The sequence below is a fragment of the Sander lucioperca genome, chromosome 9, assembly GCF_008315115.2.
Source record: "Sander lucioperca isolate FBNREF2018 chromosome 9, SLUC_FBN_1.2, whole genome shotgun sequence".
In the NCBI taxonomy this organism is placed as follows: Eukaryota; Metazoa; Chordata; class Actinopteri; order Perciformes; family Percidae; genus Sander; species Sander lucioperca.
Window position 1 is genome coordinate 167,191 of NC_050181.1, and position 26,646 is coordinate 193,836.

Genomic DNA, 26,646 nt, shown 5'->3' on the forward strand with positions numbered 1-26,646 from the left:
ACATTATCTTATTTTATTATCTGTTGCCCTTCGCTTACTACAACAGACCTACTCTGGGCTCTTCTGTGTGACTGTCAACCCCTACAAGTGGCTGCCAGTCTACAACCAAGAGGTGGTTGTTGCCTATAGAGGAAAGAAGAGGTCTGAAGCTCCTCCCCATATTTTCTCCATCTCTGACAATGCCTACCAGTACATGCTGTCAGGTAAATATTCTATTTTAGCCTCATTTTCTTTAAATATTCAACGTTGATGTAATTTTATGTTTTACTAATACTTTGAAAATCTCTCTTGCTGACAGACAGAGAAAACCAGTCAATCCTTATCACGTAAGTCACACAGCTCAAAAAACTCCCTTAAGTAGTTAAGGGTCATAGGACTTGGTCTAAAACCTTCTGTCTCTCTTCAACTCAGTGGAGAATCCGGTGCTGGAAAGACTGTCAACACCAAGCGTGTCATTCAGTACTTTGCCAGCATCGCTGCTGCCCCGAATGCGAAGAAAGATCTGGCTGCTGAAAAGAAGGTCTGTACTACAAAATATACTTCTGAATATTTCACAAAGTATCAGTTGTAAAGCACAATCACACTTCAATTAAAAATAATTTCTAATAGCTGAAACACATTTTGCAATTTTACTTGGCACTTAACCTGAGGGTGTGTCTTTATTTGACAAAATCAGGGTACCCTGGAGGATCAAATCATCCAGGCTAACCCTGCTCTGGAGGCCTTTGGGAATGCCAAGACCATCAGGAATGACAACTCCTCTAGATTTGTGAGTGTCTGTGTGGTTGCAAATGGTAATTTTTAAATTGAAGTGATTGAATTAACAGGACTAAAATGAGTGACTCGCTTCCTCTTAGGGTAAATTTATCCGCATTCATTTTGACAACCGTGGAAAGCTGGCCTCTGCTGATATTGAAACTTGTAAGTAACATGGTTTATGTAACACATTTAAATGTATTACCTATCAACTTATCAGTGTAGCACAATAACAACTGTTTTCTTGAACAGACCTTTTGGAAAAGTCTCGTGTGACCTATCAGTTAAAAGCTGAGAGGGACTACCACATTTTCTACCAGATCTTGTCTCAGGCAAAGCCGGAACTTCTGGGTATAAATCTGATAAAATGCTGTAAATCTCCATCAAAAGTGAGTTATGACTGAATCTTAATACAGTTAGATAATTTACAGCACATTTTTTTTATTTCCTCCTCAGACATGTTGCTTATCACCAACAACCCTTACGACTACGCCTTCATCTCCCAAGGAGAGACAACAGTAGCCTCTATCAATGATTCTGAAGAGCTGATGGCCACTGATGTGAGCTGAATCTTCAAATCCCAGTCCAAAATGAAATTTTACATCAACTTTTACTCTGCCAGAAATGCATTTTTGATGTTATATTTTTTTCAGGAAGCCTTTGATGTGCTGGGCTTTACTCAAGAAGAGAAGAACGGCATTTACAAGCTGACTGGTGCCATCATGCATCATGGAAATATGAAATTCAAGACCAAGCAACGTGAAGAGCAGGCAGAGGCTGATGGCACTGAAGGTGAGAGATGTTTTTTTGAAACAAACTACAGTAAACGGTGCTAAAAACCCCAAAGAACTCATCATTGACTTCAGAAAGAGCAGCACAGACCCCCTCCTGCTATCTATAGATGGTGACTGCGTGAAGAAGGTCAAAACATATTACATATGATTTGACTTGCTGCCCTCTGGGAAGTGCTACAGATCACTCAAAACCCAGAATAACAGAATCAAACACAGCTTTTCCCCACAGACAAAAAACGACAAGTGTTCAATATTCTTAAAAGTGCCATTTCTCAATGCAGTTTTTAACTACTTTATTTTATCTATTTATTTATTATCTTGTGGAATGAATGTGTGGAGAGAATGTGTTTTTTTTTCTTTCACTAGCAGCATCCTGTAGGAGTAGCAATCTGAATTTCATTGTACGTTTTTAATGATACAGTACAATGAAAATAAAGGCATTCATTTCTATTCTAAATGAATCAGGGATAAAAGAATGACAAAAACCTTGAAAAGCAGTGAAAACCTTGATTAATTAATCCAAATACCAAAATGCCTCAACAGTTGCTGACAAAGTTGCATATCTGATGGGCCTGAACTCTGCTGACCTCATCAAGGGTCTCTGTCACCCAAGAGTCAAAGTAGGAAATGAGTGGGTCACCAAGGGACAAAATGTCGCCCAGGTAAGAGAATATGAATATATTTATTAAATTCCAAAATAAAGTCCAGAAATTTTATTAAGGTGTTTTATGTATATTTCCTTTTTAGGTGAACTATGCTGTTAGTGCACTGTCTAAAGCAGTGTATGAGAGGATGTTTCTGTGGATGGTAGTGAGAATTAATCAATCCCTGGACACCAAGCAGCCTCGCCAGTATTTCATTGGTGTACTGGACATTGCTGGATTTGAGATCTTTGATGTGAGTTTGAAAAAAATACATACTCTATATGAAGTAGTCTAGTTAGTAGTAGTAGTTTAAGGAATAAGTATTAAGCCTGTCATACTGTGGACTTTTTCATTACAGTTCAACACCTTTGAGCAGCTGTGCATCAACTTCACCAATGAAAAACTGCAACAGTTTTTCAACCACCACATGTTTGTGCTGGAGCAGGAAGAGTACAAGAAAGAGGGCATTGAATGGACTTTCATAGATTTTGGTATGGACTTGCAGGCCTGCATTGACCTGATTGAAAAGGTGAGGAAATGGACTACTGTATGTCCAGCCATACATAAAGATTGATTGAAAATGTTCATAACCCTCATATTTTTGTCCCTTCAGCCCATGGGTATCATGTCCATCCTTGAAGAGGAGTGCATGTTCCCCAAAGCCTCTGATACCACCTTTAAAACTAAGCTCTATGACAACCATTTGGGGAAATCTGCCAACTTCCAGAAGCCCAGAGCTATCAAAGGGAGACCAGAGGCCCATTTTGCCCTGATGCATTATGCTGGAACTGTTGATTATAATATCAACAACTGGCTGGTGAAGAACAAGGATCCTCTGAATGAAACGGTTGTAGGACTCTACCAGAAGTCTAATCTCAAGCTGTTATCTATCCTCTTTGCAAATTATGCTGGATCAGATGCAGGTAAGAATAAACAGAGGGGCAAATTCACAAAGAATGGATTGCAGCTGCTGATAGCACACTGAATTGCGCATCACTTGCAACAACTATCGCCCCATCTTAGTTATTAAACTGATCGTATTGTTAATTTAGTTTTTGATCACTGAGTGAGAGATGATATCTTTGCACACTGCATAAGCCTATTGTCATTGCATAAGCCTATATCATGGGTATGATTCAGGCAAGGAATTTAATACATGACAGAAAAAACAGTATATAGGATTCTGTCAGTGCTGTTGGTGTTTTCAAACACACACCTTCAGCTTTAGCAGCTGCAAAAGCTGCACAATCCTATGATGAATTTGCCCCTGAATGTACTGCATTTGCCGGTTTATTACAGTAGCTGAAGGTGGAAAGGGCAAAGGAGGAGGAAGCAAAAAGAAGGGTGCATCCTTCCAAACAGTGTCTGCCTTGCACAGGGTTAGTAAACATAAATGTCTGAATGACTATTTCATATGAAAAACAATGACTGAGACTTAATTTTACATTGATAACAGAGATATGCAACACAACAATAACCTAAACTGAGTGTTAACCACAGGGTTAAATTACCTCCTCAGGAGAACCTGAACAAGCTGATGACCAACTTGAGGTGTACTCACCCTCACTTTGTTCGCTGCATCATCCCCAATGAGACCAAGACTCCTGGGGCCATGGAGAACCCTCTGGTGATGCACCAGCTGCGCTGTAATGGTGTGCTGGAAGGCATCAGGATCTGCAGAAAGGGCTTCCCCAACAGGATCCTCTATGGAGATTTCAAACAGAGGTGTCTGTCACATATACAGATGGCTGACAAGTTTTTGGCACTCTGATAGAGGAATAGACGCCATTCTACCATAACATATTTCCTCATTTAGTATTTTGATGATGTGGAGAAGACCACTGTCTAAGATCTTGCTCCACAAATCTCCAATAGGTGTTCAATTTGAGAGATATCTGGTAACTGTGAAGGCCATAGCATATGATTCACATAATTTGATACTAATCATCTGTTCAGTAAATGTTAATGGCCTGTTTGCATTTGTTATGTTTCTCTACTCAACGTTTTTCTTTTCATTTGTCACCCAATGATACATTCTACTATTGACACTCTAACAGGGATAGTTATTTAGTTTGGAATATTTTGGGAGTTGATATTTTACATGACATGCAATAAAACTGAAATTATCTTTTATCTTTATTACAAAGATACCGCATTTTGAACCCAAGTGCTATCCCTGAAGGACAGTTCATCGATAACAAAAAAGCTTCAGAGAAGCTTTTGGGCTCCTTGGATATAGACCATAACCAGTACAAACTGGGGCACACCAAGGTAAGTATTGGTGAAATACATTTTGGCACATATAGTATAAAGCATATACATTTCTATCTCAGTGTGATAAGGAACTGTGATACTATATGTTTTGTGGTTTTCTATTGACTGCAATTCTTTAACTACAGACAACCGTGGGGCATCATTTTGTTCAAGTACACCTGCTTTCATTCACAATTATTACTATCTATGTTATGTTATAACAGACAGAAATCTGTCAATATTGAGCTGGGCATGAGCCATCGTATTCAAAGTACACACTTCCTCAACGTGGGTGTCTCTTGTGTATGATACTGCTGATCTCATCTGTTTGCAAAAATCAGGTGTTCTTCAAAGCTGGACTGCTTGGTCTGCTGGAGGAGATGCGAGATGACCGCTTATCTCTAATCATCACTAGGATCCAGGCAAGGTCACGAGGAGTTCTGGCAAGAATTGAATTCCAGAAGATTGTAGAACGCAGGTACATGCACTAAATTAATTGAAATAAATTGAATATCCAGGAACTAATTACTAAATTACAACATTACAATATCTTCATGAATCAATGTCTACAGGGATGCATTACTTGTGATCCAGTGGAACATCCGTGCTTTTATGGGGGTCAAGAATTGGCCCTGGATGAAGATGTTCTTTAAGATTAAACCTCTTTTGAGATCAGCAGAGACTGAGAAGGAAATGGCCAATATGAAGGAAGAGTTTGCCAAACTAAAAGAGGCTTATGCAAAATCTGAGGCCCGCAGGAAGGAACTTGAAGAAAAAACGGTCACTCTTCTCCAAGAGAAGAATGACCTGCAGCTCCAAGTTCAATCTGTATGTTAAAAATGTTAAAATCTGTCAGCATTACAAATAATATTAAAATCAAACCAAGTCTGCCAATGCATAATGTTGTGACTTTAAATTATAACAGGAGCAAGATAATCTTTGTGATGCTGAAGAAAGATGTGAGGGGCTGATCAAAAACAAAATTCAGATGGAGGCAAAAGCCAAAGAGCTGACAGAAAGACTGGAGGATGAGGAGGAGATGAATTCTGAACTGACTGCTAAGAAGAGGAAGCTGGAGGATGAGTGCTCTGAGCTGAAGAAAGACATTGATGACTTAGAGTTAACTCTGGCTAAAGTGGAGAAAGAGAAGCACGCCACAGAGAACAAGGTACTATAAAGCATACATTTGCTTCACAGTCAATGTTTCTGTTCAATCGCTGATCTGACTGTTCTTGATACAAAATGGCAAATGTCAAATCTAAATTATTACTTCGGTTATTAAATTTAAATTGGCATAGAACGTTGATGCCATGGGTCTAGGATGTTTGACTAAAAATTCTAACTTTACTTTCAACAGGTGAAGAACCTGGTCGAAGAGATGGCTGCTCTGGATGAAATCATAGCTAAGTTGACCAAAGAAAAGAAAGCCTTACAGGAAGCTCATCAGCAAACAATGGATGATCTGCAGAGTGAAGAAGACAAAGTCAACACTCTGACCAAGGCCAAGGCTAAGCTGGAGCAGCAAGTGGATGATGTAAGAACATAGTAAATAAGAGTGTGTTGGTATGTTTAAAAAAATGTTATTAAAAAAATTAAATATTGTGAATAAATTAAACTGAAAGGCTGTAATTATCACCCACTGCAGCTCGAAGGCTCCCTTGAGCAAGAGAAGAAAGTGCGTATGGACCTTGAGAGAGTAAAACGGAAGCTTGAGGGAGACCTAAAGTTAGCTCTAGAGAGTATCATGGACCTGGAAAATGACAAGCAGCAACTCGAAGAGAGACTGAAAAAGTAATATGAAATGCACTTGTAAAAAACACAAATAGATGTAAACTACGGCATGTGGCAGCTGGTACATATTTTACTTTTTCATCCACAGGAAAGATTTTGAAATCAGCCAACTCAATGGTAAAATTGAAGATGAACAAGCAATGAGTGCCCAGCTCCAGAAAAAATTGAAGGAGTTACAGGTAATGTTAAATTAGAAGAACTGAGTTAATTTACTTGTGAAGTGATGTGATATTTGGCTAAAAGAAAAAAAAAAAATTGATTTTGTTCTAGGCCCGCATTGAAGAGCTGGAGGAAGAGCTTGAAGCAGAGCGAGCTGCCCGAGCCAAAGTGGAGAAGCAGAGAGCAGACTTGGCCAGAGAGCTGGAGGAGATCAGTGAGAGGCTGGAGGAGGCTGGTGGAGCAACATCTGCTCAGATTGAGATGAACAAGAAGAGGGAGGCTGAGTTCCTGAAACTCCGCAGAGACCTTGAAGAGGCCACTCTGCAGCATGAAGCCACTGCTGCCACACTCAGGAAGAAACAAGCTGACAGTGTGGCTGACCTGGGAGAGCAGATTGACAACCTGCAGAGAGTCAAGCAGAAACTGGAGAAGGAGAAGAGCGAGCTCAGACTGGAGCTGGACGATGTGGTTTCCAATATGGAACATATTGCGAAGGCTAAGGTAAAATACTTTTATGTATTATATATGTTTCTGCTCATTGTTAGTCTAAGGGCACTTTCACAGCTATAGTTCTGTAGACTCAGTGTAATTCAGGGGTGAAGTTGCAACATTGAAAATGACTGACATTTCCTGATCTCAGAAATAATGGAGCAACACCAAGTGTATATTGTCTTGGACTTTCTTGTTTTGCTTTAGTGTTTCAAATATTTTAGAAGAAGGCGAACAATATGAGCAGCTGACAAGACAGCGAGTGAAGAACAGGGTGGGCCCTGATGGGAGAAAGAGAGAGATGATGATGTGTTGTCACTGATGGCAAGCGATGTATCATAATAGGTTATGGATTTGAAAATTATCATTGCTTAAATCATATATTAGTCTGTAAATTGTGGGCAAGGTTTAAATTGCAGGCTAGTAAATGCACGTTTTTTTTCCCGTATTTGGATCAGATTGCATTCTCAACTAAAGTGCACCGAACATTAAGTGCACTTGGAAGCAAACCGAGACCCGTTTTCAAGTAGCCCAGAGTTTGGTTGTTTGGTTGGCACCAGAGTTTGAATGAGCTTTCACACCAACACAAACAAACCAGACTATACGACAAAATGCTCCAGGATTCAGTAAAACAGAGCAAACTGCTCAGGTGTGAAAGCAACCTAAGACAACTTTCATTTATTTTGAAGTAGGTTATGTGCCACTCTTGATGTTTTTTGTTTTCAGAATAATTTGGAGAAGATGTGCAGGTCTCTGGAAGACCAGATGAACGAATACAAAACAAAGGCAGAAGAGGGACAGCGTACTATCAATGACTTCACCATGCAGAAAGCAAAGCTTCAAACTGAGAATGGTAAACATTTGATTTGAACTGTGTGTTTTGTTTGGGATGTTATGAACTAATTTAATTCTTTTATCAAAATTAGGTGAACTTGTAAGGCGGCTAGAGGAAAAGGATTCCCTGGTGTCCCAACTAACCAGAGGAAAACAGTCCTACACTCAACAAATTGAAGACCTTAAAAGACAACTAGAGGAGGAAGTCAAGGTAGCAATCAACAGTAACCAGTAACAACTTGGTACAGATGGTGGTACATATAAATGCAACAAGATGTGATTTTATTACAGGCCAAGAATGCATTAGCCCATGCAGTGCAGTCTGCTCGTCATGACTGTGACCTGCTCAGGGAGCAGTATGAGGAGGAGCAGGAGGCCAAGGCTGAATTGCAGCGAGGCATGTCCAAGGCCAACTCTGAGGTGGCTCAGTGGAGAACTAAATATGAAACTGATGCCATCCAGAGAACCGAGGAACTGGAGGAGGCAAAGTAAGACATTTTGAGATCCAAATTCATGATTTGATATGTAATTTCTAAAGAGCCATTTTTACTTTGTCTAGCAGATCAGCTTTTTGTTTGTGTTATGTTCCTACTAAAATGTAAGACGAACAAAAAGTTTGTCTGTTGGATGACCGAGCAGCCAGTCATATTAGTTAAATTAATTTGAATTTATCCAACTAGCATAACTGCAGGAACATTAAATGATTTGAATGATTGATTTCTAAAGGAAAAAGCTGGCTCAGCGTCTGCAGGATGCTGAGGAGGCTGTGGAAGCAGTGAATGCTAAATGTTCATCTCTGGAGAAGACCAAACATAGGCTGCAGAATGAGATTGAAGATCTCATGGTGGATGTGGAGAGGTCTAATGCTGCTGCTGCTGCTCTGGACAAGAAGCAAAGAAACTTTGATAAGGTTGCATTTAAAATACATATGGCACTTTTGCTCTTTTAGATAAATAACTAGAGTAAAATGAACTTTAAGCATACATATTTCAGGTCTTGGCAGAATGGAAGCAGAAGTATGAAGAGTCTCAAGCAGAGCTGGAGAGCTCTCAGAAGGAAGCCAGGTCTCTGAGCACTGAGCTCTTCAAACTGAAGAACTCCTATGAAGAATCTCTTGAACATCTAGAGACCATGAAGAGAGAGAATAAGAATCTACAGGGTATGGGTCAAACCAGCTTATACCTCTATTGTAGATTTTTATTATGACCAAACCATTAATAATGTGATATTTTGTTTCTCAGAGGAAATATCTGACCTCACTGAGCAAATTGGGGAGAGTGGAAAGAGTATCCATGAGCTTGAGAAGATTCGAAAACAGTTAGAACAAGAGAAGTCTGAGATACACACAGCCCTGGAGGAAGCAGAGGTATCTTGAATGTTGAACGGTGGACTTCATGACATTTATTTTGGTACTTGGTATAACTAGTCATGTATTTCATTTTCATTCTTTATTTAAAAATAGGCCTCACTGGAACATGAGGAAGGGAAGAGTCTAAGAGCCCAGCTTGAGTTCAACCAGATTAAGGCTGATCTTGATCGCAAGTTGGCCGAGAAAGATGAAGAGATGGAGCAAGCAAAGAGAAATCAGCAGCGAATTGTGGATACTCTTCAGAGCTCTCTTGATGCTGAGACTCGCAGCAGGAACGAGGCTCTCCGTTTGAAGAAGAAGATGGAGGGAGACCTCAATGAGATGGAGATCCAGCTAAGCCAGGCCAACAGGCAGGCAGCTGAGGCACAGAAACAACTTAAATCTGTTCATGCACATTTAAAGGTATGAATGAAGTGAAAAAAATAAAACTATTATCGTATTGTTTTTCGGGAAACAACTCAGAATTGAAATTCTTTGGGTTTTGATCTTCAAGGATGCTCAACTTGAACTTGATGACACTCTTCGAGCCAATGAACACCTGGACATATTGCGTTGCAGTATCACTTTATTCAACTTGCTTCACAATAAATTTCCTGCATTTCCAGGACCTTCAGCTCCAGCTTGATGATGCTCTTCGAGCCAATGATGATCTAAAGGAAAACAATGCCATAGTTGAGAGACGCAACAACCTGCTTCAGGCCGAAGTGGAGGAGCTCAGGTCTGCTCTGGAGCAAACTGAGAGAGGTCGCAAACTTGCTGAGCAAGAGCTGCTGGATGTTAGTGAAAGGGTGCAGCTACTGCACTCACAGGTGAGATGCAGTGATTGTCAATATGTTCTAGCATGTTTGTTTAATATACACTGTTTTCACAAGGCAAATTTGAATATTTCTGTAAAAATAGAACACCAGCCTGATAAATCACAAGAAGAAGCTGGAGGCTGATACATCCCAGCTTCAGGCAGAAGTAGAAGATGCTGTGCAGGAGTGCAGAAATGTTGAAGAGAAGGCCAAGAAGGCCATTACTGATGCTGCCATGATGGCAGAGGAGCTAAAGAAAGAGCAGGACACCAGTGCTCACCTGGAGCGTATGAAGAAGAACATGGAGCAAACCATCAAAGACCTGCAACACCGTCTGGATGAAGCTGAACAGATCGCCATGAAGGGAGGCAAGAAGCAGGTGCAGAAGCTTGAGGCCAGGGTGAGTTAACTTGGCTCTTTGGCTCATGCATCATTTAAATATGTCAAATAAATTACTGATCTATGTACACTACAGAGGTGGCTGACTTTTTTGACAACATCCTGCAGGTCAGGGAACTTGAAAATGAGGTGGAAAGTGAACAGAAAAAGGCCAGTGATGCTGTAAAGGGAGTAAAAAAGTATGAAAGACGTATCAAGGAGCTTACCTATCAGGTAACTATCAATCTGGACCAAAGTCTATTCATGCTATGAACATTTACTTTTGGAATTAAAATATACATACATTTTTATATTAATGATGTTTTTGCACAATTTAGACAGAAGAAGACCGTAAAAATCTAGCTCGTCTTCAAGATTTGGTGGACAAGCTGCAGCTTAAGGTGAAATCCTATAAGAAGGCTTCTGAAGATGCTGTAAGTACAGTGAAATTTAAATGCAATACTTGTACATAACAGTACATGTAAGCTTTGTCTGATAAGATAAAATAAGTAACATATATGGTGTATGTTCTACAGGAGGAACAGAGCAACAGTTATCTTACCAAGTTTCGTAAGCTTCAACATGAGTTTGATGAAGCTGAAGAGAGAGCTGACATCGCTGAGTCTCAGGTCAACAAGCTACGTGCCAAGACCCGAGATGTGGGGTCAAAAGTCAGTATTAATAGGTCACATATCGTACATAATTGTATATACATGTAAAAATGGGAAATTGATACTTTTTGCTTTCCCTCACAAAAACAATTGTGACCTTTCAGTGACAACCATCTTGTTCATATAATGTATAACAATGAGGTGCTGGTCTTTCACTGATGTGTCAGTGGTCTCCCAGCAGGGCGTTGACTAGTACTACATTTAGAATACTCCTCTGAGGGGCCTAAAGTGTGAATCATTTGGGGATACTGATTCAATCTGTTATGACAAGGATTGAAATAATACTATTTAATCATAATAACAATAATAATTTTGCTTTCTTTTGTTTCAGAGAGGACTTGACGAGTGAAGAGTGAAGTTTCCTCAAAAATGACTGTTTCTGAGGCACCTGTTGCCTGGTGTCTCCCTAAGCATGTGTTGTGTTTAATAAATGTAATATGCATCTAAAACAGTTTCTTGACTTCTCATTGACAAAGGCTCTTGTGGTTCATGATTATAGGGAACTAATCTTGACTTATTTCAAGATAAGTGAATTAAAACAATACATTTAAATGAAATTACTTTTAGAAATAAATGTATAATTATAGTAAATGGTTAGTAAAGTATTATAACAATCAAACAATAATTAAATGAAAAATATGGTTATGCCACTTATACTCATCTAGGTGGGTCGGAAAAATGGACAGACCTATGACTCCTAAGTGAATAGCGAATACCCAATCAATTAAATTATTCTAAGTATATGTGTGTGTTAAATATTATGTATAAAACAAACAAAAAAGTAAATCTCATCTGTTGTAATTTCATTGGATAAAAATTGTAGTTGGCTAAAAAGACCCCAAAACAAACTGGGAAACCTGTAAAGGTTTTACTCATATCTATCTTTAGACTGTCCCTTCAAAAAAAAAATTCTGCAGAAGGAAAATGTATCCTGATACTGAAAACTAAAAAGGGCATCTACATGTATACATTTAATTCATGAATTCATGTAATTATTCTTATTTATTTCCAAATACATCATGTTTGGTCCTCTAAGAAAGCAATTTAATGTGTGTCAGAGATTACTGACTACAACTTATGCTACCTTTAAATTAAATTGTCTAAGGAACCGTTCGGTATTTATGGAATGGACCACCGGAGGAAAATAGGGGAGGGTCATGTCTTTTTATTCTTTGTTGAGGGGAGGGTCACCCAACATTTTTTAGTCTAGGGGGTGGGGGTCACCCAACTTTTGTATTCATGAAAACAGCAACATTTCAAAGTGGCTTGTTTGGTGCATATTTTTCCATGTAGCTCTCAGTCTCGGCCCTCCTTCGCTACCAGATAGGTCTGACCCATGAGTTTGCTTGGGGGCAGGGGGAGCACTGCTCCCCTGGTGGCTGAAATGGGTCATTGCATTGTTTAAAAAATTAGTGGAATAATTACATCTGGCATGACCAGATATTTTATAAATATCTTAAATAACACAAAACAACTAAATGGTGGTAGATAATACATCAGATTTCATATACTGCTTTAGTAAAAAAAATATTACCTGGCTGATGATGGGAGCAGCAGGACGCAAAAAAAGAAAATTACTGTTGCACTAGTCTGGACATCTTGCCATGCCAACCTTGCAATAAAGGTTTCCTAAATGCCATGTATGCCACTTTGTTTAAACGGCGGAGTGGAGAGGCCTCGTTCACCTGTTTTGGCTGGCTGGTGAATGTGAAGCTCGTATAGGCCTTGCTGGATACACCGTGACCCTTTTTGTGGCTCTACTGATCGCTGTGGATTACTTTTTTTTTTTCGTGTCATTAGATTACGGCAAAATACGGATCTTTTTTCTCAATGTGTCTTAACGTTTTATGGTGTGACTGCGCTTCGTTTCTGCATTTGGAGAGGCATCTCAACAGACTGTAGGTCCAACACTGTTTGTTCTCTGTTACATTTTAGTTGAATTTAAGTGTCGGGGCATTCCACCACTGTCTGTCTATTGCGTTCCAAGACAGCCGTGTCGCGATTGGATTTCATAAGGGCGAATAGTTAAATTGTTACAATGTAATTTAAAATCTGCTTTAAAAATAAACATATATGTTTTGGAATATAATGTTCAGCTTTGGCAGCTTTACCTAGGTGCTAAATGACTCAAATGACTGAGGAAGCCTAGTGACGAGTCCATAGCAACCAGTGTTGAATTTGTTATTTCCCAGTGTCCTTTGCTGAATGGTCTCAATGTTTTATTGTTTTATTTCATATGAATACTAGTTTACTAGAGGAGGAACTTAGTATTTGAAGTAATGCAGTAATGCAGGAAGTGTGCATTTAGTTTCCATGCTTATTGTGTTTCCACAACAATGTTAGTGAGTAAATCTACTGAAATGGCCACCACACCATAACAGAGGAGTGGGATGTGTAAGATGAGAATGCAGAGGTTAACTCTAGGGCTGAACGATTAATTGCATTTGCGATAATATCGCGATATGTTAAAACTCGATTTCCTAATCGCAAAGGCTGCGATTTGGTCACATGACTCGCGAGAGCAAATCAGTCTGCACTCCGCAGAGAAAGCATCAACTAGCACGCTAACGCTACACCGTACCTTGAGCTGATTTCTGTCATTCAGACAACTCTGAGTTGTAGTTTAAAACTTTTACAGCCATTTTAATAAAATGAAGGGTTTTATTTGGGCTTGAGTCTATACTTGCAGTTAATGGATACAGGCACTCAGAACTCAAGGCTCGGTTAGCAACGATTAGCTCTGATTAGCGGTTAGCTCCGGTTAGCTCCGTTATAAAGATATGAGTGGAGGAGCTGCCACTGAGAGGGGTAACAATCAGACTGATAAATGACGTTCGGGGAGCTTTCACAGCAGCGTGGCCGCGGTGTTTCAACGGTTTTATTAGTACAGTTAATCCCATGGCAAGAACACCAGCAACTAGCTAACGCAACGATAGCCTCTCTGAACAAGTGCACACAGCAGCACGCAACTTCACGAGGGGGAGGGGCTGGAGGCAGCTCCTCTCTGTGCACTGTAAAAAAATACACGTGTGTGTGTGTGTGTGTGCACGCGTGTGTATATAGATATATACTATATTTTTACTTATTTAACTGTCTAGTGTGTAATTGTGTGTTCATACTATAAATTATTATATTATTATTCTTTGTTGAATAATACAGAAGACAAAGAGCTTAAAAAAATAATCGAATATCGAATCGCAATATTTGGGAAAAAAATTGCAATTAGATTATTTTCAAAAATCGTTCAGCCCTAGTTAACTCCTGTACGTCATGGCTGTAAAAATCAAATGGTATCTGTACATCTTTGCTAAGTGCAAACTAGCACATAAGGGGAGGGTCATGCCTCTTTTTTAAACTATTTTGGAGGGTCATAGAAAAATTATTACTGGTGAGGGGAGGGTCAAGTCTTTTTAGCCTAAAGGTCCCAAAACTCCTCCGGTGGCCCCTTAAATAAATAACGAACAGTCCCTAAGTGAAGACAATGTAATACCATGTTCACTCAGGCTGCTTTCATTATATGAGTCTTAAAAAAGAAGATTTGTGGATAATGTTTTGTGGCTTCAAACTATTTTCTCGTATATAAACTCAATTTTCACTTACTACATCTGTTATCATTAGCCAAGTGAATATACTGGACTTTTCCAACCTCATTTATCTGATGTTGCGAAAGTCACTTGGCATCATGATCAGCAGTGTGCACGCATTCTATTTAAGTTTGGTTAAGAAGGTAACAATTAACCCTCACACATTGCTGACATCTATCATGCTATTTTTATACTGATAATACTACACAGCTGGTAAATAATTTGTAAGGTGTTATCATTTTACCTTTTCTTTTGTAAGTATTCCAACTGTTTTTTTGCAACATGCCAATTCAAAATAAACACAAATATAGGATTTCCCTAAATTAAAAGCTATTATTGAATGTTTATCAAGGTTTCTGGATTTGAACTGGATTGTAAAAAAGTGAAATGAATAAAGAAGCCTCACAAGTGACAATGTGATAAGGAGAACAGACAGCCTCAATCCCTCACTGAAAAAGCTGACTAAAGGCAGAACAGTTATGTAGAGTCTTGCTTGCTGGTACAACTGAGAAAAAAATACACATTAAACATGGGCCCACAAACCAGCAAAAGAATATTATGACAATTAACTTGAATAGTTCACTATTAGGCAAATCACTAACTCATAACAGTTTTTCTTGGTAGAATTGTCCACTGTACAGGGCACATTGCATTTTGAGTTTGCAGTAGCTCTTTAGCAAAAGTGGTGTGTTTGGAATTATCAGAGGAGGATCTGGGTAACATGAGCTATATGGATGCCTACAGAACAGTAGTGGACAGTCTTTTTTGACAAGAGAACTATGAGAAGTTTGTACAGAAACACCACAGCAACAATGACTAATCACCTACAGTACAATAGATATAAAACATAATAGAACAAGAACCTCATCAGTTACCACTTTAAAACTGCTAAAATAGTACTATACAAACTGCAATAGTATGATTGTATGATAAATGAAAATTTCTTTGGTTATATTACTGTTATGCATGGTAGTTGCAACTCTGCTGCAACTGGTTTCACCAGACATTTTGGACACAGAAAATTAGACATCATCCAGTGGTGACCAAACCTTTGTTTTACATTATACATACATTTAACTCATTCCCTCCATTTTGATAATATAACAGACTTAAATGTATAAAGATCTAAACTACTTAAACTGAATCTACTAACCTTCATATCAGTAGTGAAGGTCAGTCTTTCTCTGGTATAAAGCATCTTCTTTCCAAAGCCAGACAAGGAAGGGCCATGTGGAAAACAGGAGGCAGACTTGACAAATATGTCTGGCTGACAATAGATAATCTGGACTTCAGGGGTAGTCATCCAAGAGAGACCTAGAGAATTCAAAAAACACCATTTCATCAATCAAAATAAGACATTGGAAGTAAGGGTATGTTTTGGCAAAATGTATTTGTCAGTTTTCAGTTTTCCAAATTAACAGATTTTCCAACAGATTAGAAGTTTTGCATCCAAAAAAGTAGACAGTAAAAGCTTTTAATCGTCAACAGTACCTTTCCATTATGTGCTAGTCGTTCGAATCAAAGACAAGGAGTACTCAGGATTTGATTCCACACAGAGGTCCACAGTCTGAATAAGTGGGAAGACAAGGCAAGAGAGAAATCAACTCCTTGCCTCTACCAGAGCTCAACACCCCTTTAGACGTGACCTCTTACAACAACAAAGAACAAATACTAACAATAGCTTTGCTGGCTCTAGTTTCAAACTTAAGTGAAGCAAGGTGCCTTACATCTTCCGTCATGTGTTCATGTGATTGTAAAAGTCAAAGACACAAGGACTGTGGACAGCTGGGAATGAGACCTTTAATGGATGGAGTGGTCTGCTGAATACAGACTCACTAAGCATATTCTAGTATATTAACAATACAAACAAACAACAAATATCCAATATTACATAACATATAATTGGTTTCTTGTGGGCTTATCACCTGTTGTTGCTGATCAAATAAAAAATAAAAAGCTGTCCTGACTACCTACGTCCTCAAGCTGTCCTCTAACCCAACAAGCCCTGAAAGGCAGCCAGCAGGAATTTCACAAGTTATCTTTGTACTCAAGGATACAGAAGAGAACAATGTCACGTCAACAGAAGCAGGCCAAGGGCACATACAGCAGGCAACTTTTGGATAGAAGCCTGTGAGTACAGTCTCAACAATTTGAATTTGTTTCAGTGCACAACATATGATGTATATGTAGGTTTTTATTTATTATATTCAATCATACTTATTTAAAAACAAAAACAAACATAAGATATAATATGTGCTAATCTGTGCCACTGGGAGACACAAAGAAACTGTTGCAGAAAACACAGCAACAAAATCAGGTAATATTTGCTTAATACTAGTAATAGAGTATAGACTGGTTTTATTAAATAATTGGCTTAAGTTTCTCTCATTTATTATGGCCAAATATGATAGAGTTCTCAATGTACAGGTTTGTTGTTGCCCCTCCATGTATGCCTATACTAATATATTAATTTCAAAACTACCATTTGTATCTCAACATTTAGAAAAGTCTGTTGCCTATCAATTTATATGACAAAAGAATAACAATAATATTTTTGAGCAATATCAATCAGGCCGCCATTGTCAATAAGAACTTGTTCTTAATGACTTGCCTGTAAAAAAAGAAATGTAAAATTGCAGCACAGAAACAGCTCTCATTAAGGTTACTAATTATTAATTGCTCGTCGCTGATTCTGGGCTTGATCAATTTAGTTTCTCCTTAATTTGAGTTCTGCATTTGATATGTTCAACCACAATATCCTCATAAATCACCTTGTAAACTGTGGAATTATTGGCCCTATGCTATTTTTTTGTTTCACATGCTTTCTTTTAGGTCTGATATAATATTAATTTCAACTGTTATGCAGACGACACACAACTGCAACTTAAAAATAATCTTGGGAACCTGTCCTTTAATGTCAAGCACTCCGCCGGCAATTTGGGTGATTTATGACTACGAGCTTTTTTGATTTACGAATCACAAACGTAGTACAATTATGCTCTCTCAAACGTAGAAAAATTACAAAAGTCGTTATCTCTAATAGACCTTGAAAAAGTAATCCATGCTTTCCTCTCATCACGGCTTGATTCTCCCACTTGTCTGAAAATCGGCTGCCAGTTCAAAGAGACAAGACCATATCACTCCCATCCTTGCAACACTACACTGGCTACCTGTTAGGTATAACATTGATTTTAAACTTGTACTAAAAGAGATTTGCTTGTGCCCTATGACCCTAGCCACTGTCTGCACTCCTCAGGTACAGTAGATTGTTCCCACTGCCTGCCTCTTTACCAAAGCAAACTGGGCATTTTCCATGAGAACGCCCTACCTGAGGAACTTTAGTTAGCAAACCGTCTTGCTTCCTCAAACAGTCAGAGCGCTGAAAGACACAGGCGAGGAGAAAGAGAGAGTGTATTTTCCTCGCCACATTCAGTTGCCTAGATTACTGCATGAACTGAAGGGACTGTGAGTATTGCAGATGGCATCTGTATTGGCATCCTAGGAGAGCACTTTGTGTTTAACCCCAACTATTTCTATAGTCTCACTGGCAATCTTTATTGGGTATCAAAGCTCATATGCTTGCCATACCTGGTCCAGGTCATTGAAAAGTGTCAAAAGGTCAGCTCAAGGAACTTACATTTTATGTAATATGACATGTGTTGGATTGCATAGTGTCTGAATAGTTCTATTGCTGGTAAAGAAAAGGAAACAATGCCAAGTGACCAGGGTTAGACATGCATATATCTGTAAACAGTGGTGAGTGATAAGAAAGGGATGTCACAGCTGTGACCTTGGCCTTGTCTTGCCTATCTATAAACAGCTGCAGCTCTTTATTCTCCCTCTTGAAATGTATTTCACACCCGATCACTTGACAGACTATTGTTGAACTTTAGATTAAGATGTTTGATGTCCCATAAATCCTGTGAGCCTGCTAGCCTACTTTATTTAGTTATAGTATATGTAGTAGTATAGTATAGTTATAGAATAGGGAGGCACAGTCCATGATAAAATGTGTCTGCCATGAATGACAGACATACATCATCTAGAAGAAAAGTGGATCTAACTTCTAAGCAACAAATAACAAGAATGTATGCTGTTATGGAGCATGCAGTAGTCCTATCATGTCTTAATCATGTATTGATACAGAACATTTATTTAAATCAGGATTAATTTAACATTATCAACATGTGTTGTACAGTAGATTGAAAGGGATTTTCTACTTCACAATAATCATGCCCTTAAAAGTTTGTCAAGCATTACTTTATGTATATCAAAAAGCACTGGAACTTCAAATTAACAAATGTCCAGCATTACCCTAATTAATTACTTTTTTTTATTATTTTTTAAATTATTATTTTATAACCTTATCTGATGTTGATTGTTATGTCAAAGCGGTTTCATATAAATTACTAGGACAAAAGAGAATGACATGATAGATTGCAGCAGCTTGTCCATGCTCCCCCACCTCCGGCCTTCCCCTTTCTTTCTCAGGTCCAGTCCAGCATATAGTTTGTTGATCACAAGGTGGCAGCAATAAATAGCAGCCCTAGGCTCTACCTAATTTGGAGAAAGCTTTTTGTAATAGGCAACCTAGATGCCAATTCTCTGATATGCATCCCCATATTTGGTTGCCGAACAACCTTTATTAATGGAGAGGCAGCCTGGTGTCAGCTACTGGATCCATCATTTCACTTGACAAAGGTTGACGGTCAAGGTAAGAAAAACATCCACATAATTGAGAAAGTGATACGTTGTTTGTGTAAGATGTTAAAATCACTCCCAGCTATGTATAGACAATTTTGCTGCTTGCTACATTTTGTAAAGCTTAGTGATACATTTTGGGTGAGAACATTTGTTAAAATTGTGTCACTGGGATTTATTTTTAAATTTTTTTTACTTGCCACTTAATTTGTCTTAATTAAATAATGACATAATATGACATTTGGTTTTCTTCTGTCTACTTAATAGAAATAACAGATCCCAATTTCCTGTGGAGTGAAACACCTTAGGTAAAATTCACAGCTACACTGAAGTTAACCCTAAAGCATCTTGCTTTTCTTTTTGGGGTTGTTATATCAAAAGGCCTGACACATCCAATTTGTAGTGGACCTGTGCCTGTCTCTATAACTCTAATGTTAAAGGCACATCCATTTAACCTTTATTTCTGTAGTTTTGTTTAATAAAAAAGAGTGATAAGGATGATAGGTTATAAATAGTACACTAATGATAGTATGATCAATGATTGTAAATATAGTTTTTTGTATGGGGATATACAAAACTTGTGTTTGTACAATTTACAGGTTCATTATGTCAAGTTTATTTTTTAATTATGCCATTTGTCTAGATTTCAACAGGTCTCATGTGAATGAGTAATGGTTCATACATGTGTTTGCAAAGAAAACCAAAGGTTGTAAAAGATGTTTTATTCTCAAAAGGTTGAAAAATGGGTGATGCTGCCATGGCAGAGTTTGGGCCCGCTGCTCCTTTTCTTAGGAAGTCAGACAAAGAGCGTCTAGAAGCCCAAACTCGTCCATTTGACATAAAGAAGGAGTGCTTCGTTCCTGACCCTGAGGTTGAGTACGTAAAGGGAACCGTCACTAGTCGTGACGGTGAGAAAGTCACTGTTGTGACTGAATTTGACAAGGTTTGTACATCATACAGTATCAGTTCAGCTCAAATGTATGCCAATAGAAGTCTTGAAATTTGTTTAAGACTGTTATCTCTTGCTGCAGACTGTGACAGTGAAGGAGTGTGATGTACACCCTCAAAACCCGCCAAAGTTTGATAAAATTGAAGACATGGCGATGTTCACCTTCCTCCATGAGCCTGCTGTGCTGTTTAACCTCAAAGAGCGTTATGCAGCATGGATGATCTATGTAAGACAATAAAGTGTAACATAAAACCTCACCTACACATTGATAAAGCATTGTTTAATAAGCAACATCATTATGACAAGGTAACACATTATCTTATTTTATTAGCTGTTGCCCTTTGCTTACTACAACAGACCTACTCTGGGCTCTTCTGTGTGACTGTCAACCCCTACAAGTGGCTGCCAGTCTACAACCAAGAGGTGGTTGTTGCCTATAGAGGAAAGAAGAGGTCTGAAGCTCCTCCCCATATTTTCTCCATCTCTGACAATGGCTACCAGTACATGCTGTCAGGTAAATATTCTATTTTAGCCTCATTTTGTTTAAATATTCAACGTTGACGTCATTTTATGTTTTACTAATACTTTGAAAATCTATCTTGCTGACAGACAGAGAAAACCAGTCAATCCTTATCACGTAAGTCACACAGCTCAAAAAAATCCCTTAAGTAGTTAAGGGTCATAGGACTTGGTCTAAAACCTTCTGTCTCTCTTCAACTCAGTGGAGAATCCGGTGCTGGAAAGACTGTCAACACCAAGCGTGTCATTCAGTACTTTGCCAGCATCGCTGCTGCCCCGAATGTGAAGAAAGATCTGGCTGCTGAAAAGAAGGTCTGTACTACAAAATATACTTCTGAATATTTCACAAAGTATCAGTTGTAAAACACAATCACAATTCAATTAAAAATAATGTCTAATAGCTGAAACATATTTTGCAATTTTACTTGGCACTGAACATGAAGGTGTGTCTTTATTTGACAAAATCAGGGTACCCTGGAGGATCAAATCATCCAGGCTAACCCTGCTCTGGAGGCCTTTGGGAATGCCAAGACCATCAGGAATGACAACTCCTCTAGATTTGTGAGTGTCTGTGTGGTTGCAAATGGTAATTTTTAAATTGAAGTGATTGAATTAACAGGACTAAAATGAGTGTCTCGCTTCCTCTTAGGGTAAATTTATCCGCATTCATTTTGACAACCGTGGAAAGCTGGCCTCTGCTGATATTGAAACTTGTAAGTAACATGGTTTATGTAACACATTTAAATGTATTACCTATCAACTTATCAGTGTAGCACAATAACAACTGTTTTCTTGAACAGACCTTTTGGAAAAGTCTCGTGTGACCTATCAGTTAAAAGCTGAGAGGGACTACCACATTTTCTACCAGATCTTGTCTCAGGCAAAGCCGGAACTTCTGGGTATAAATCTGATAAAATGCTGTAAATCTCCATCAAAAGTGAGTTATGACTGAATCTTAATACAGTTAGATATTTTACAGCACATTTTTTTTATTTCCTCCTCAGACATGTTGCTTATCACCAACAACCCTTACGACTACGCCTTCATCTCCCAAGGAGAGACAACAGTAGCCTCTATCAATGATTCTGAAGAGCTGATGGCCACTGATGTGAGCTGAATCTTCAAATCCCAGTCCAAAATGAAATTTTACATCAACTTTTACTCTGCCAGAAATGCATTTTTGATGTTATATTTTTTTCAGGAAGCCTTTGATGTGCTGGGCTTTACTCAAGAAGAGAAGAACGGCATTTACAAGCTGACTGGTGCCATCATGCATCATGGAAATATGAAATTCAAGACCAAGCAACGTGAAGAGCAGGCAGAGGCTGATGGCACTGAAGGTGAGAGATGTTTTTTTGAAACAAACTACAGTAAACGGTGCTAAAAACCCCAAAGAACTCATCATTGACTTCAGAAAGAGCAGCACAGACCCCCTCCTGCTATCTATAGATGGTGACTGCGTGAAGAAGGTCAAAACATATTACCTATTTGACTTGCTGCCCTCTGGGAAGTGCTACAGATCACTCAAAACCCAGAATAACAGAATCAAACACAGCTTTTCCCCACAGACAAAAAACGACAAGTGTTCAATATTCTTAAAAGTGCCATTTCTCAATGCAGTTTTTAACTACTTTATTTCATCTATTTATTTATTATCTTGTGGAATGAATGTGTGGAGAGAATGTGTTTTTTTTCTTTCACTAGCAGCATCCTGTAGGAGTAGCAATCTGAATTTCATTGTACGTTTTTAATGATACAGTACAATGAAAATAAAGGCATTCATTTCTATTCTAAATGAATCAGGGATAAAAGAATGACAAAAACCTTGAAAAGCAGTGAAAACCTTGATTAATTAATCCAAATACCAAAATGCCTCAACAGTTGCTGACAAAGTTGCATATCTGATGGGCCTGAACTCTGCTGACCTCATCAAGGGTCTCTGTCACCCAAGAGTCAAAGTAGGAAATGAGTGGGTCACCAAGGGACAAAATGTCGCCCAGGTAAGAGAATATGAATATATTTATTAAATTCCAAAATAAAGTCCAGAAATTTTATTAAGGTGTTTTATGTATATTTCCTTTTTAGGTGAACTATGCTGTTAGTGCACTGTCTAAAGCAGTGTATGAGAAGATGTTTCTGTGGATGGTAGTGAGAATTAATCAATCCCTGGACACCAAGCAGCCTCGCCAGTATTTCATTGGTGTACTGGACATTGCTGGATTTGAGATCTTTGATGTGAGTTTGAAAAAAATACATACTCTATATGAAGTAGTCTAGTTAGTAGTAGTAGTTTAAGGAATAAGTATTAAGCCTGTCATACTGTGGACTTTTTCATTACAGTTCAACACTTTTGAGCAGCTGTGCATCAACTTCACCAATGAAAAACTGCAACAGTTTTTCAACCACCACATGTTTGTGCTGGAGCAGGAAGAGTACAAGAAAGAGGGCATTGAATGGACTTTCATAGATTTTGGTATGGACTTGCAGGCCTGCATTGACCTGATTGAAAAGGTGAGAAAATGGACTACTGTATGTCCAGCCATACATAAAGATTGATTGAAAATGTTCATAACCCTCATATTTTTGTCCCTTCAGCCCATGGGTATCATGTCCATCCTTGAAGAGGAGTGCATGTTCCCCAAAGCCTCTGATACCACCTTTAAAACTAAGCTCTATGACAACCATCTGGGGAAATCTGCCAACTTCCAGAAGCCCAGAATTATCAAAGGGAGACCAGAGGCCCATTTCTCCCTGGTTCACTATGCTGGAATTGTTGATTATAATATCAACAACTGGCTGGTGAAGAACAAGGATCCTCTGAATGAAACGGTTGTAGGACTCTACCAGAAGTCTAATCTCAAGCTGTTATCTATCCTCTTTGCAAATTATGCTGGAGCAGATGCAGGTAGGAATAAACAGAGGGGCAAATTCACAAAGAATGGATTGCAGCCGCTGATAGCACACTGAATTGCGCATCACTTGCAACAACTATCGCCCCATCTTAGTTATTAAACTGATCGTATTGTTAATTTAGTTTTTGATCACTGAGTGAGAGATGATTTCTTTGCACACTGCATAAGCCTATTGTCATTGCATAAGCCTATATCATGGGTATGATTCAGGGAAGGAATTTAATACATGACAGAAAAAACAGTATATAGGATTCTGTCAGTGCTGTTGGTGTTTTCAAACACACACCTTCAGACTGTTAAAGATGGCATGATTTAAAGCGATGGACACTTTTTATAAATGCGCTTCATTACCACCAACTCTCTGAAGACTAATAATTTTACTGTAACTGTGTGTGGCTATCAGTGCTCTTTGTGAATTGGACTGCAGAGAAAGGGGCCAATTTTGCCGAAAATGTCTGCATATTACCTAATTTTAATATGTGCCACAAGCACAGGAGCTTGCCTGGCAACGGTTAGGGGTAGACAGTTTCTTTTTGTCTTATAAGTGCAACTTTAGCAGCTGCAAAAGCTGCACAATCCTATGATGAATTTGCCCCTGAATGTACTGCATTTGCCGGTTTATTACAGTAGCTGAAGGTGGAAAGGGCAAAGGAGGAGGAAGCAAAAAGAAGGGTGCATCCTTCCAAACAGTGTCTGCCTTGCACAGGGTTAGTAAACATAAATGTCTGAATGGCTATTTCATATGAAAAACAATGACTGAGACTTAATTTTACATTGATAACAGAGATATGCAACACAACAATAACCTAAACTGAGTGTTAACCACAGGGTTAAATTACCTCCTCAGGAGAACCTGAACAAGCTGATGACCAACTTGAGGTCTACTCACCCTCACTTTGTTCGCTGCATCATCCCCAACGAGACCAAGACTCCTGGGGCCATGGAGAACCCTCTGGTGATGCACCAGCTGCGCTGTAATGGTGTGCTGGAAGGCATCAGGATCTGCAGAAAGGGCTTCCCCAACAGGATCCTCTATGGAGATTTCAAACAGAGGTGTCTGTCACATATACAGATGGCTGACAAGTTTTTGGCACTCTGATAGAGGAATAGACGCCATTCTACCATAACATATTTCCTCATTTAGTGTTTTGATGATGTGGAGAAGACCACTGTCTAAGACATTGCTCCACAAATCTCCAATAGGTGTTCAATTTGAGGGATATCTGGTAACTGTGAAGGCCATAGCATATGATTCACATAATTTGATACTAATCATCTGTTCAGTAAATGTTAAAGGCCTGTTTGAATTTGTTATGTTTCTCTACTTAACGTTTTTCTTTTAATTTGTCACCCAATGATACATTCTACTATTGACACTCTAACAGGGATAGTTATTTAGTTTGGAATATTTTGGGAGTTGATATTTTACATGACATGCAATAAAACTGAAATTATCTTTTATCTTTATTACAAAGATACCGCATTTTGAACCCAAGTGCTATCCCTGAAGGACAGTTCATCGATAACAAAAAAGCTTCAGAGAAGCTTTTGGGCTCCTTGGATATAGACCATAACCAGTACAAACTGGGGCACACCAAGGTAAGTATTGGTGAAATACATTTTGGCACATATAGTATAAAGCATATACATTTCTATCTCAGTGTGATAAGGAACTGTGATACTATATGTTTTGTGGTTTTCTATTGACTGCAATTCTTTAACTACAGACAACCGTGGGGCATCATTTTGTTCAAGTACACCTGCTTTCATTCACAATTATTACTATCTATGTTATGTTATAACAGACAGAAATCTGTCAATATTGAGCTGGGCATGAGCCATCGTATTCAAAGTACACACTTCCTCAACGTGGGTGTCTCTTGTGTATGATACTGCTGATCTCATCTGTTTGCAAAAATCAGGTGTTCTTCAAAGCTGGACTGCTTGGTCTGCTGGAGGAGATGCGAGATGACCGCTTATCTCTAATCATCACTAGGATCCAGGCAAGGTCACGAGGAGTTCTGGCAAGAATTGAATTCCAGAAGATTGTAGAACGCAGGTACATGCACTAAATTAATTGAAATAAATTGAATATCCAGGAACTAATTACTAAATTACAACATTACAATATCTTCATGAATCAATGTCTACAGGGATGCATTACTTGTGATCCAGTGGAACATCCGTGCTTTTATGGGGGTCAAGAATTGGCCCTGGATGAAGATGTTCTTTAAGATTAAACCTCTTTTGAGATCAGCAGAGACTGAGAAGGAAATGGCCAATATGAAGGAAGAGTTTGCCAAACTAAAAGAGGCTTACGCAAAATCTGAGGCCCGCAGGAAGGAACTTGAAGAAAAAACGGTCACTCTTCTCCAAGAGAAGAATGACCTGCAGCTCCAAGTTCAATCTGTATGTTAAAAATGTTAAAATCTGTCAGCATTACAAATAATATTAAAATCAAACCAAGTCTGCCAATGCATAATGTTGTGACTTTAAATTATAACAGGAGCAAGATAATCTTTGTGATGCTGAAGAAAGATGTGAGGGACTGATCAAAAACAAAATTCAGATGGAGGCAAAAGCAAAAGAGCTGACAGAAAGATTGGAGGATGAGGAGGAGATGAATTCTGAACTGACTGCTAAGAAGAGGAAGCTGGAGGATGAGTGCTCTGAGCTGAAGAAAGACATTGATGACTTAGAGTTAACTCTGGCTAAAGTGGAGAAAGAGAAGCACGCCACAGAGAACAAGGTACTGTAAAACATACATTTGCTTCAGAGACAATGTCTCTGTTCAATCACTGATCAGATCTGGGTCTAGAATTTTTGACTAAAAATTCTAACTTTACTTTCAACAGGTGAAGAACCTGGTCGAAGAGATGGCTGCTCTGGATGAAATCATAGCTAAGTTGACCAAAGAAAAGAAAGCCTTACAGGAAGCTCATCAGCAAACACTGGATGATCTGCAGAGTGAAGAAGACAAAGTCAACACTCTGACCAAGGCCAAGGCTAAGCTGGAGCAGCAAGTGGATGATGTAAGAACATAGTA

At 38.7% G+C, this 26,646-nt stretch overlaps 3 protein-coding genes across 3 annotated transcripts in view; all 3 read left to right on the forward strand.

Annotated features, from left to right (window-relative positions):
- Positions 1–26,646, forward strand: part of LOC116042040 — a 54,787-nt gene that overhangs the window by 1,248 nt on the left and 26,893 nt on the right. The window contains exons 4-58 of the mRNA XM_036004782.1: positions 47–203; positions 299–326; positions 412–520; positions 677–769; positions 858–921; positions 1,009–1,107; positions 1,213–1,316; positions 1,410–1,548; positions 2,094–2,212; positions 2,298–2,447; positions 2,553–2,723; positions 2,808–3,117; positions 3,494–3,573; positions 3,714–3,919; positions 4,342–4,465; positions 4,789–4,925; positions 5,020–5,275; positions 5,373–5,615; positions 5,805–5,981; positions 6,093–6,238; positions 6,327–6,417; positions 6,509–6,949; positions 7,613–7,739; positions 7,813–7,931; positions 8,012–8,208; positions 8,447–8,630; positions 8,714–8,879; positions 8,962–9,086; positions 9,183–9,491; positions 9,695–9,898; positions 9,990–10,286; positions 10,394–10,498; positions 10,603–10,698; positions 10,801–10,928; positions 20,013–20,163; positions 20,252–20,395; positions 20,527–20,683; positions 20,779–20,806; positions 20,892–21,000; positions 21,157–21,249; positions 21,338–21,401; positions 21,489–21,587; positions 21,693–21,796; positions 21,890–22,028; positions 22,570–22,688; positions 22,774–22,923; positions 23,029–23,199; positions 23,284–23,593; positions 24,228–24,307; positions 24,448–24,653; positions 25,076–25,199; positions 25,523–25,659; positions 25,754–26,009; positions 26,107–26,349; positions 26,456–26,632. Of these exons, the coding sequence (XP_035860675.1) occupies positions 47–203; positions 299–326; positions 412–520; positions 677–769; positions 858–921; positions 1,009–1,107; positions 1,213–1,316; positions 1,410–1,548; positions 2,094–2,212; positions 2,298–2,447; positions 2,553–2,723; positions 2,808–3,117; positions 3,494–3,573; positions 3,714–3,919; positions 4,342–4,465; positions 4,789–4,925; positions 5,020–5,275; positions 5,373–5,615; positions 5,805–5,981; positions 6,093–6,238; positions 6,327–6,417; positions 6,509–6,949; positions 7,613–7,739; positions 7,813–7,931; positions 8,012–8,208; positions 8,447–8,630; positions 8,714–8,879; positions 8,962–9,086; positions 9,183–9,491; positions 9,695–9,898; positions 9,990–10,286; positions 10,394–10,498; positions 10,603–10,698; positions 10,801–10,928; positions 20,013–20,163; positions 20,252–20,395; positions 20,527–20,683; positions 20,779–20,806; positions 20,892–21,000; positions 21,157–21,249; positions 21,338–21,401; positions 21,489–21,587; positions 21,693–21,796; positions 21,890–22,028; positions 22,570–22,688; positions 22,774–22,923; positions 23,029–23,199; positions 23,284–23,593; positions 24,228–24,307; positions 24,448–24,653; positions 25,076–25,199; positions 25,523–25,659; positions 25,754–26,009; positions 26,107–26,349; positions 26,456–26,632 (8,562 nt within the window). The remainder of the gene's footprint in view (positions 1–46; positions 204–298; positions 327–411; positions 521–676; positions 770–857; positions 922–1,008; positions 1,108–1,212; positions 1,317–1,409; positions 1,549–2,093; positions 2,213–2,297; positions 2,448–2,552; positions 2,724–2,807; positions 3,118–3,493; positions 3,574–3,713; positions 3,920–4,341; positions 4,466–4,788; positions 4,926–5,019; positions 5,276–5,372; positions 5,616–5,804; positions 5,982–6,092; positions 6,239–6,326; positions 6,418–6,508; positions 6,950–7,612; positions 7,740–7,812; positions 7,932–8,011; positions 8,209–8,446; positions 8,631–8,713; positions 8,880–8,961; positions 9,087–9,182; positions 9,492–9,694; positions 9,899–9,989; positions 10,287–10,393; positions 10,499–10,602; positions 10,699–10,800; positions 10,929–20,012; positions 20,164–20,251; positions 20,396–20,526; positions 20,684–20,778; positions 20,807–20,891; positions 21,001–21,156; positions 21,250–21,337; positions 21,402–21,488; positions 21,588–21,692; positions 21,797–21,889; positions 22,029–22,569; positions 22,689–22,773; positions 22,924–23,028; positions 23,200–23,283; positions 23,594–24,227; positions 24,308–24,447; positions 24,654–25,075; positions 25,200–25,522; positions 25,660–25,753; positions 26,010–26,106; positions 26,350–26,455; positions 26,633–26,646) is intronic.
- Positions 7,598–11,384, forward strand: LOC118495781 (myosin-7-like). Its single transcript, XM_036004884.1, has 13 exons — positions 7,598–7,739; positions 7,813–7,931; positions 8,012–8,208; positions 8,447–8,630; positions 8,714–8,879; positions 8,962–9,086; positions 9,183–9,491; positions 9,695–9,898; positions 9,990–10,286; positions 10,394–10,498; positions 10,603–10,698; positions 10,801–10,935; positions 11,267–11,384. The coding sequence occupies exons 1-13, from the start codon at positions 7,628–7,630 to the stop codon at positions 11,282–11,284; spliced, it is 2,067 nt and encodes a 688-aa protein (XP_035860777.1). The 5' UTR covers positions 7,598–7,627; the 3' UTR covers positions 11,285–11,384.
- Positions 19,494–20,810, forward strand: LOC116041629 (myosin-6). The gene is made up of 5 exons (XM_031287621.1): positions 19,494–19,528; positions 19,955–20,163; positions 20,252–20,395; positions 20,527–20,683; positions 20,779–20,810. The coding sequence occupies exons 2-5, from the start codon at positions 19,963–19,965 to the stop codon at positions 20,808–20,810; spliced, it is 534 nt and encodes a 177-aa protein (XP_031143481.1). The 5' UTR covers positions 19,494–19,528; positions 19,955–19,962.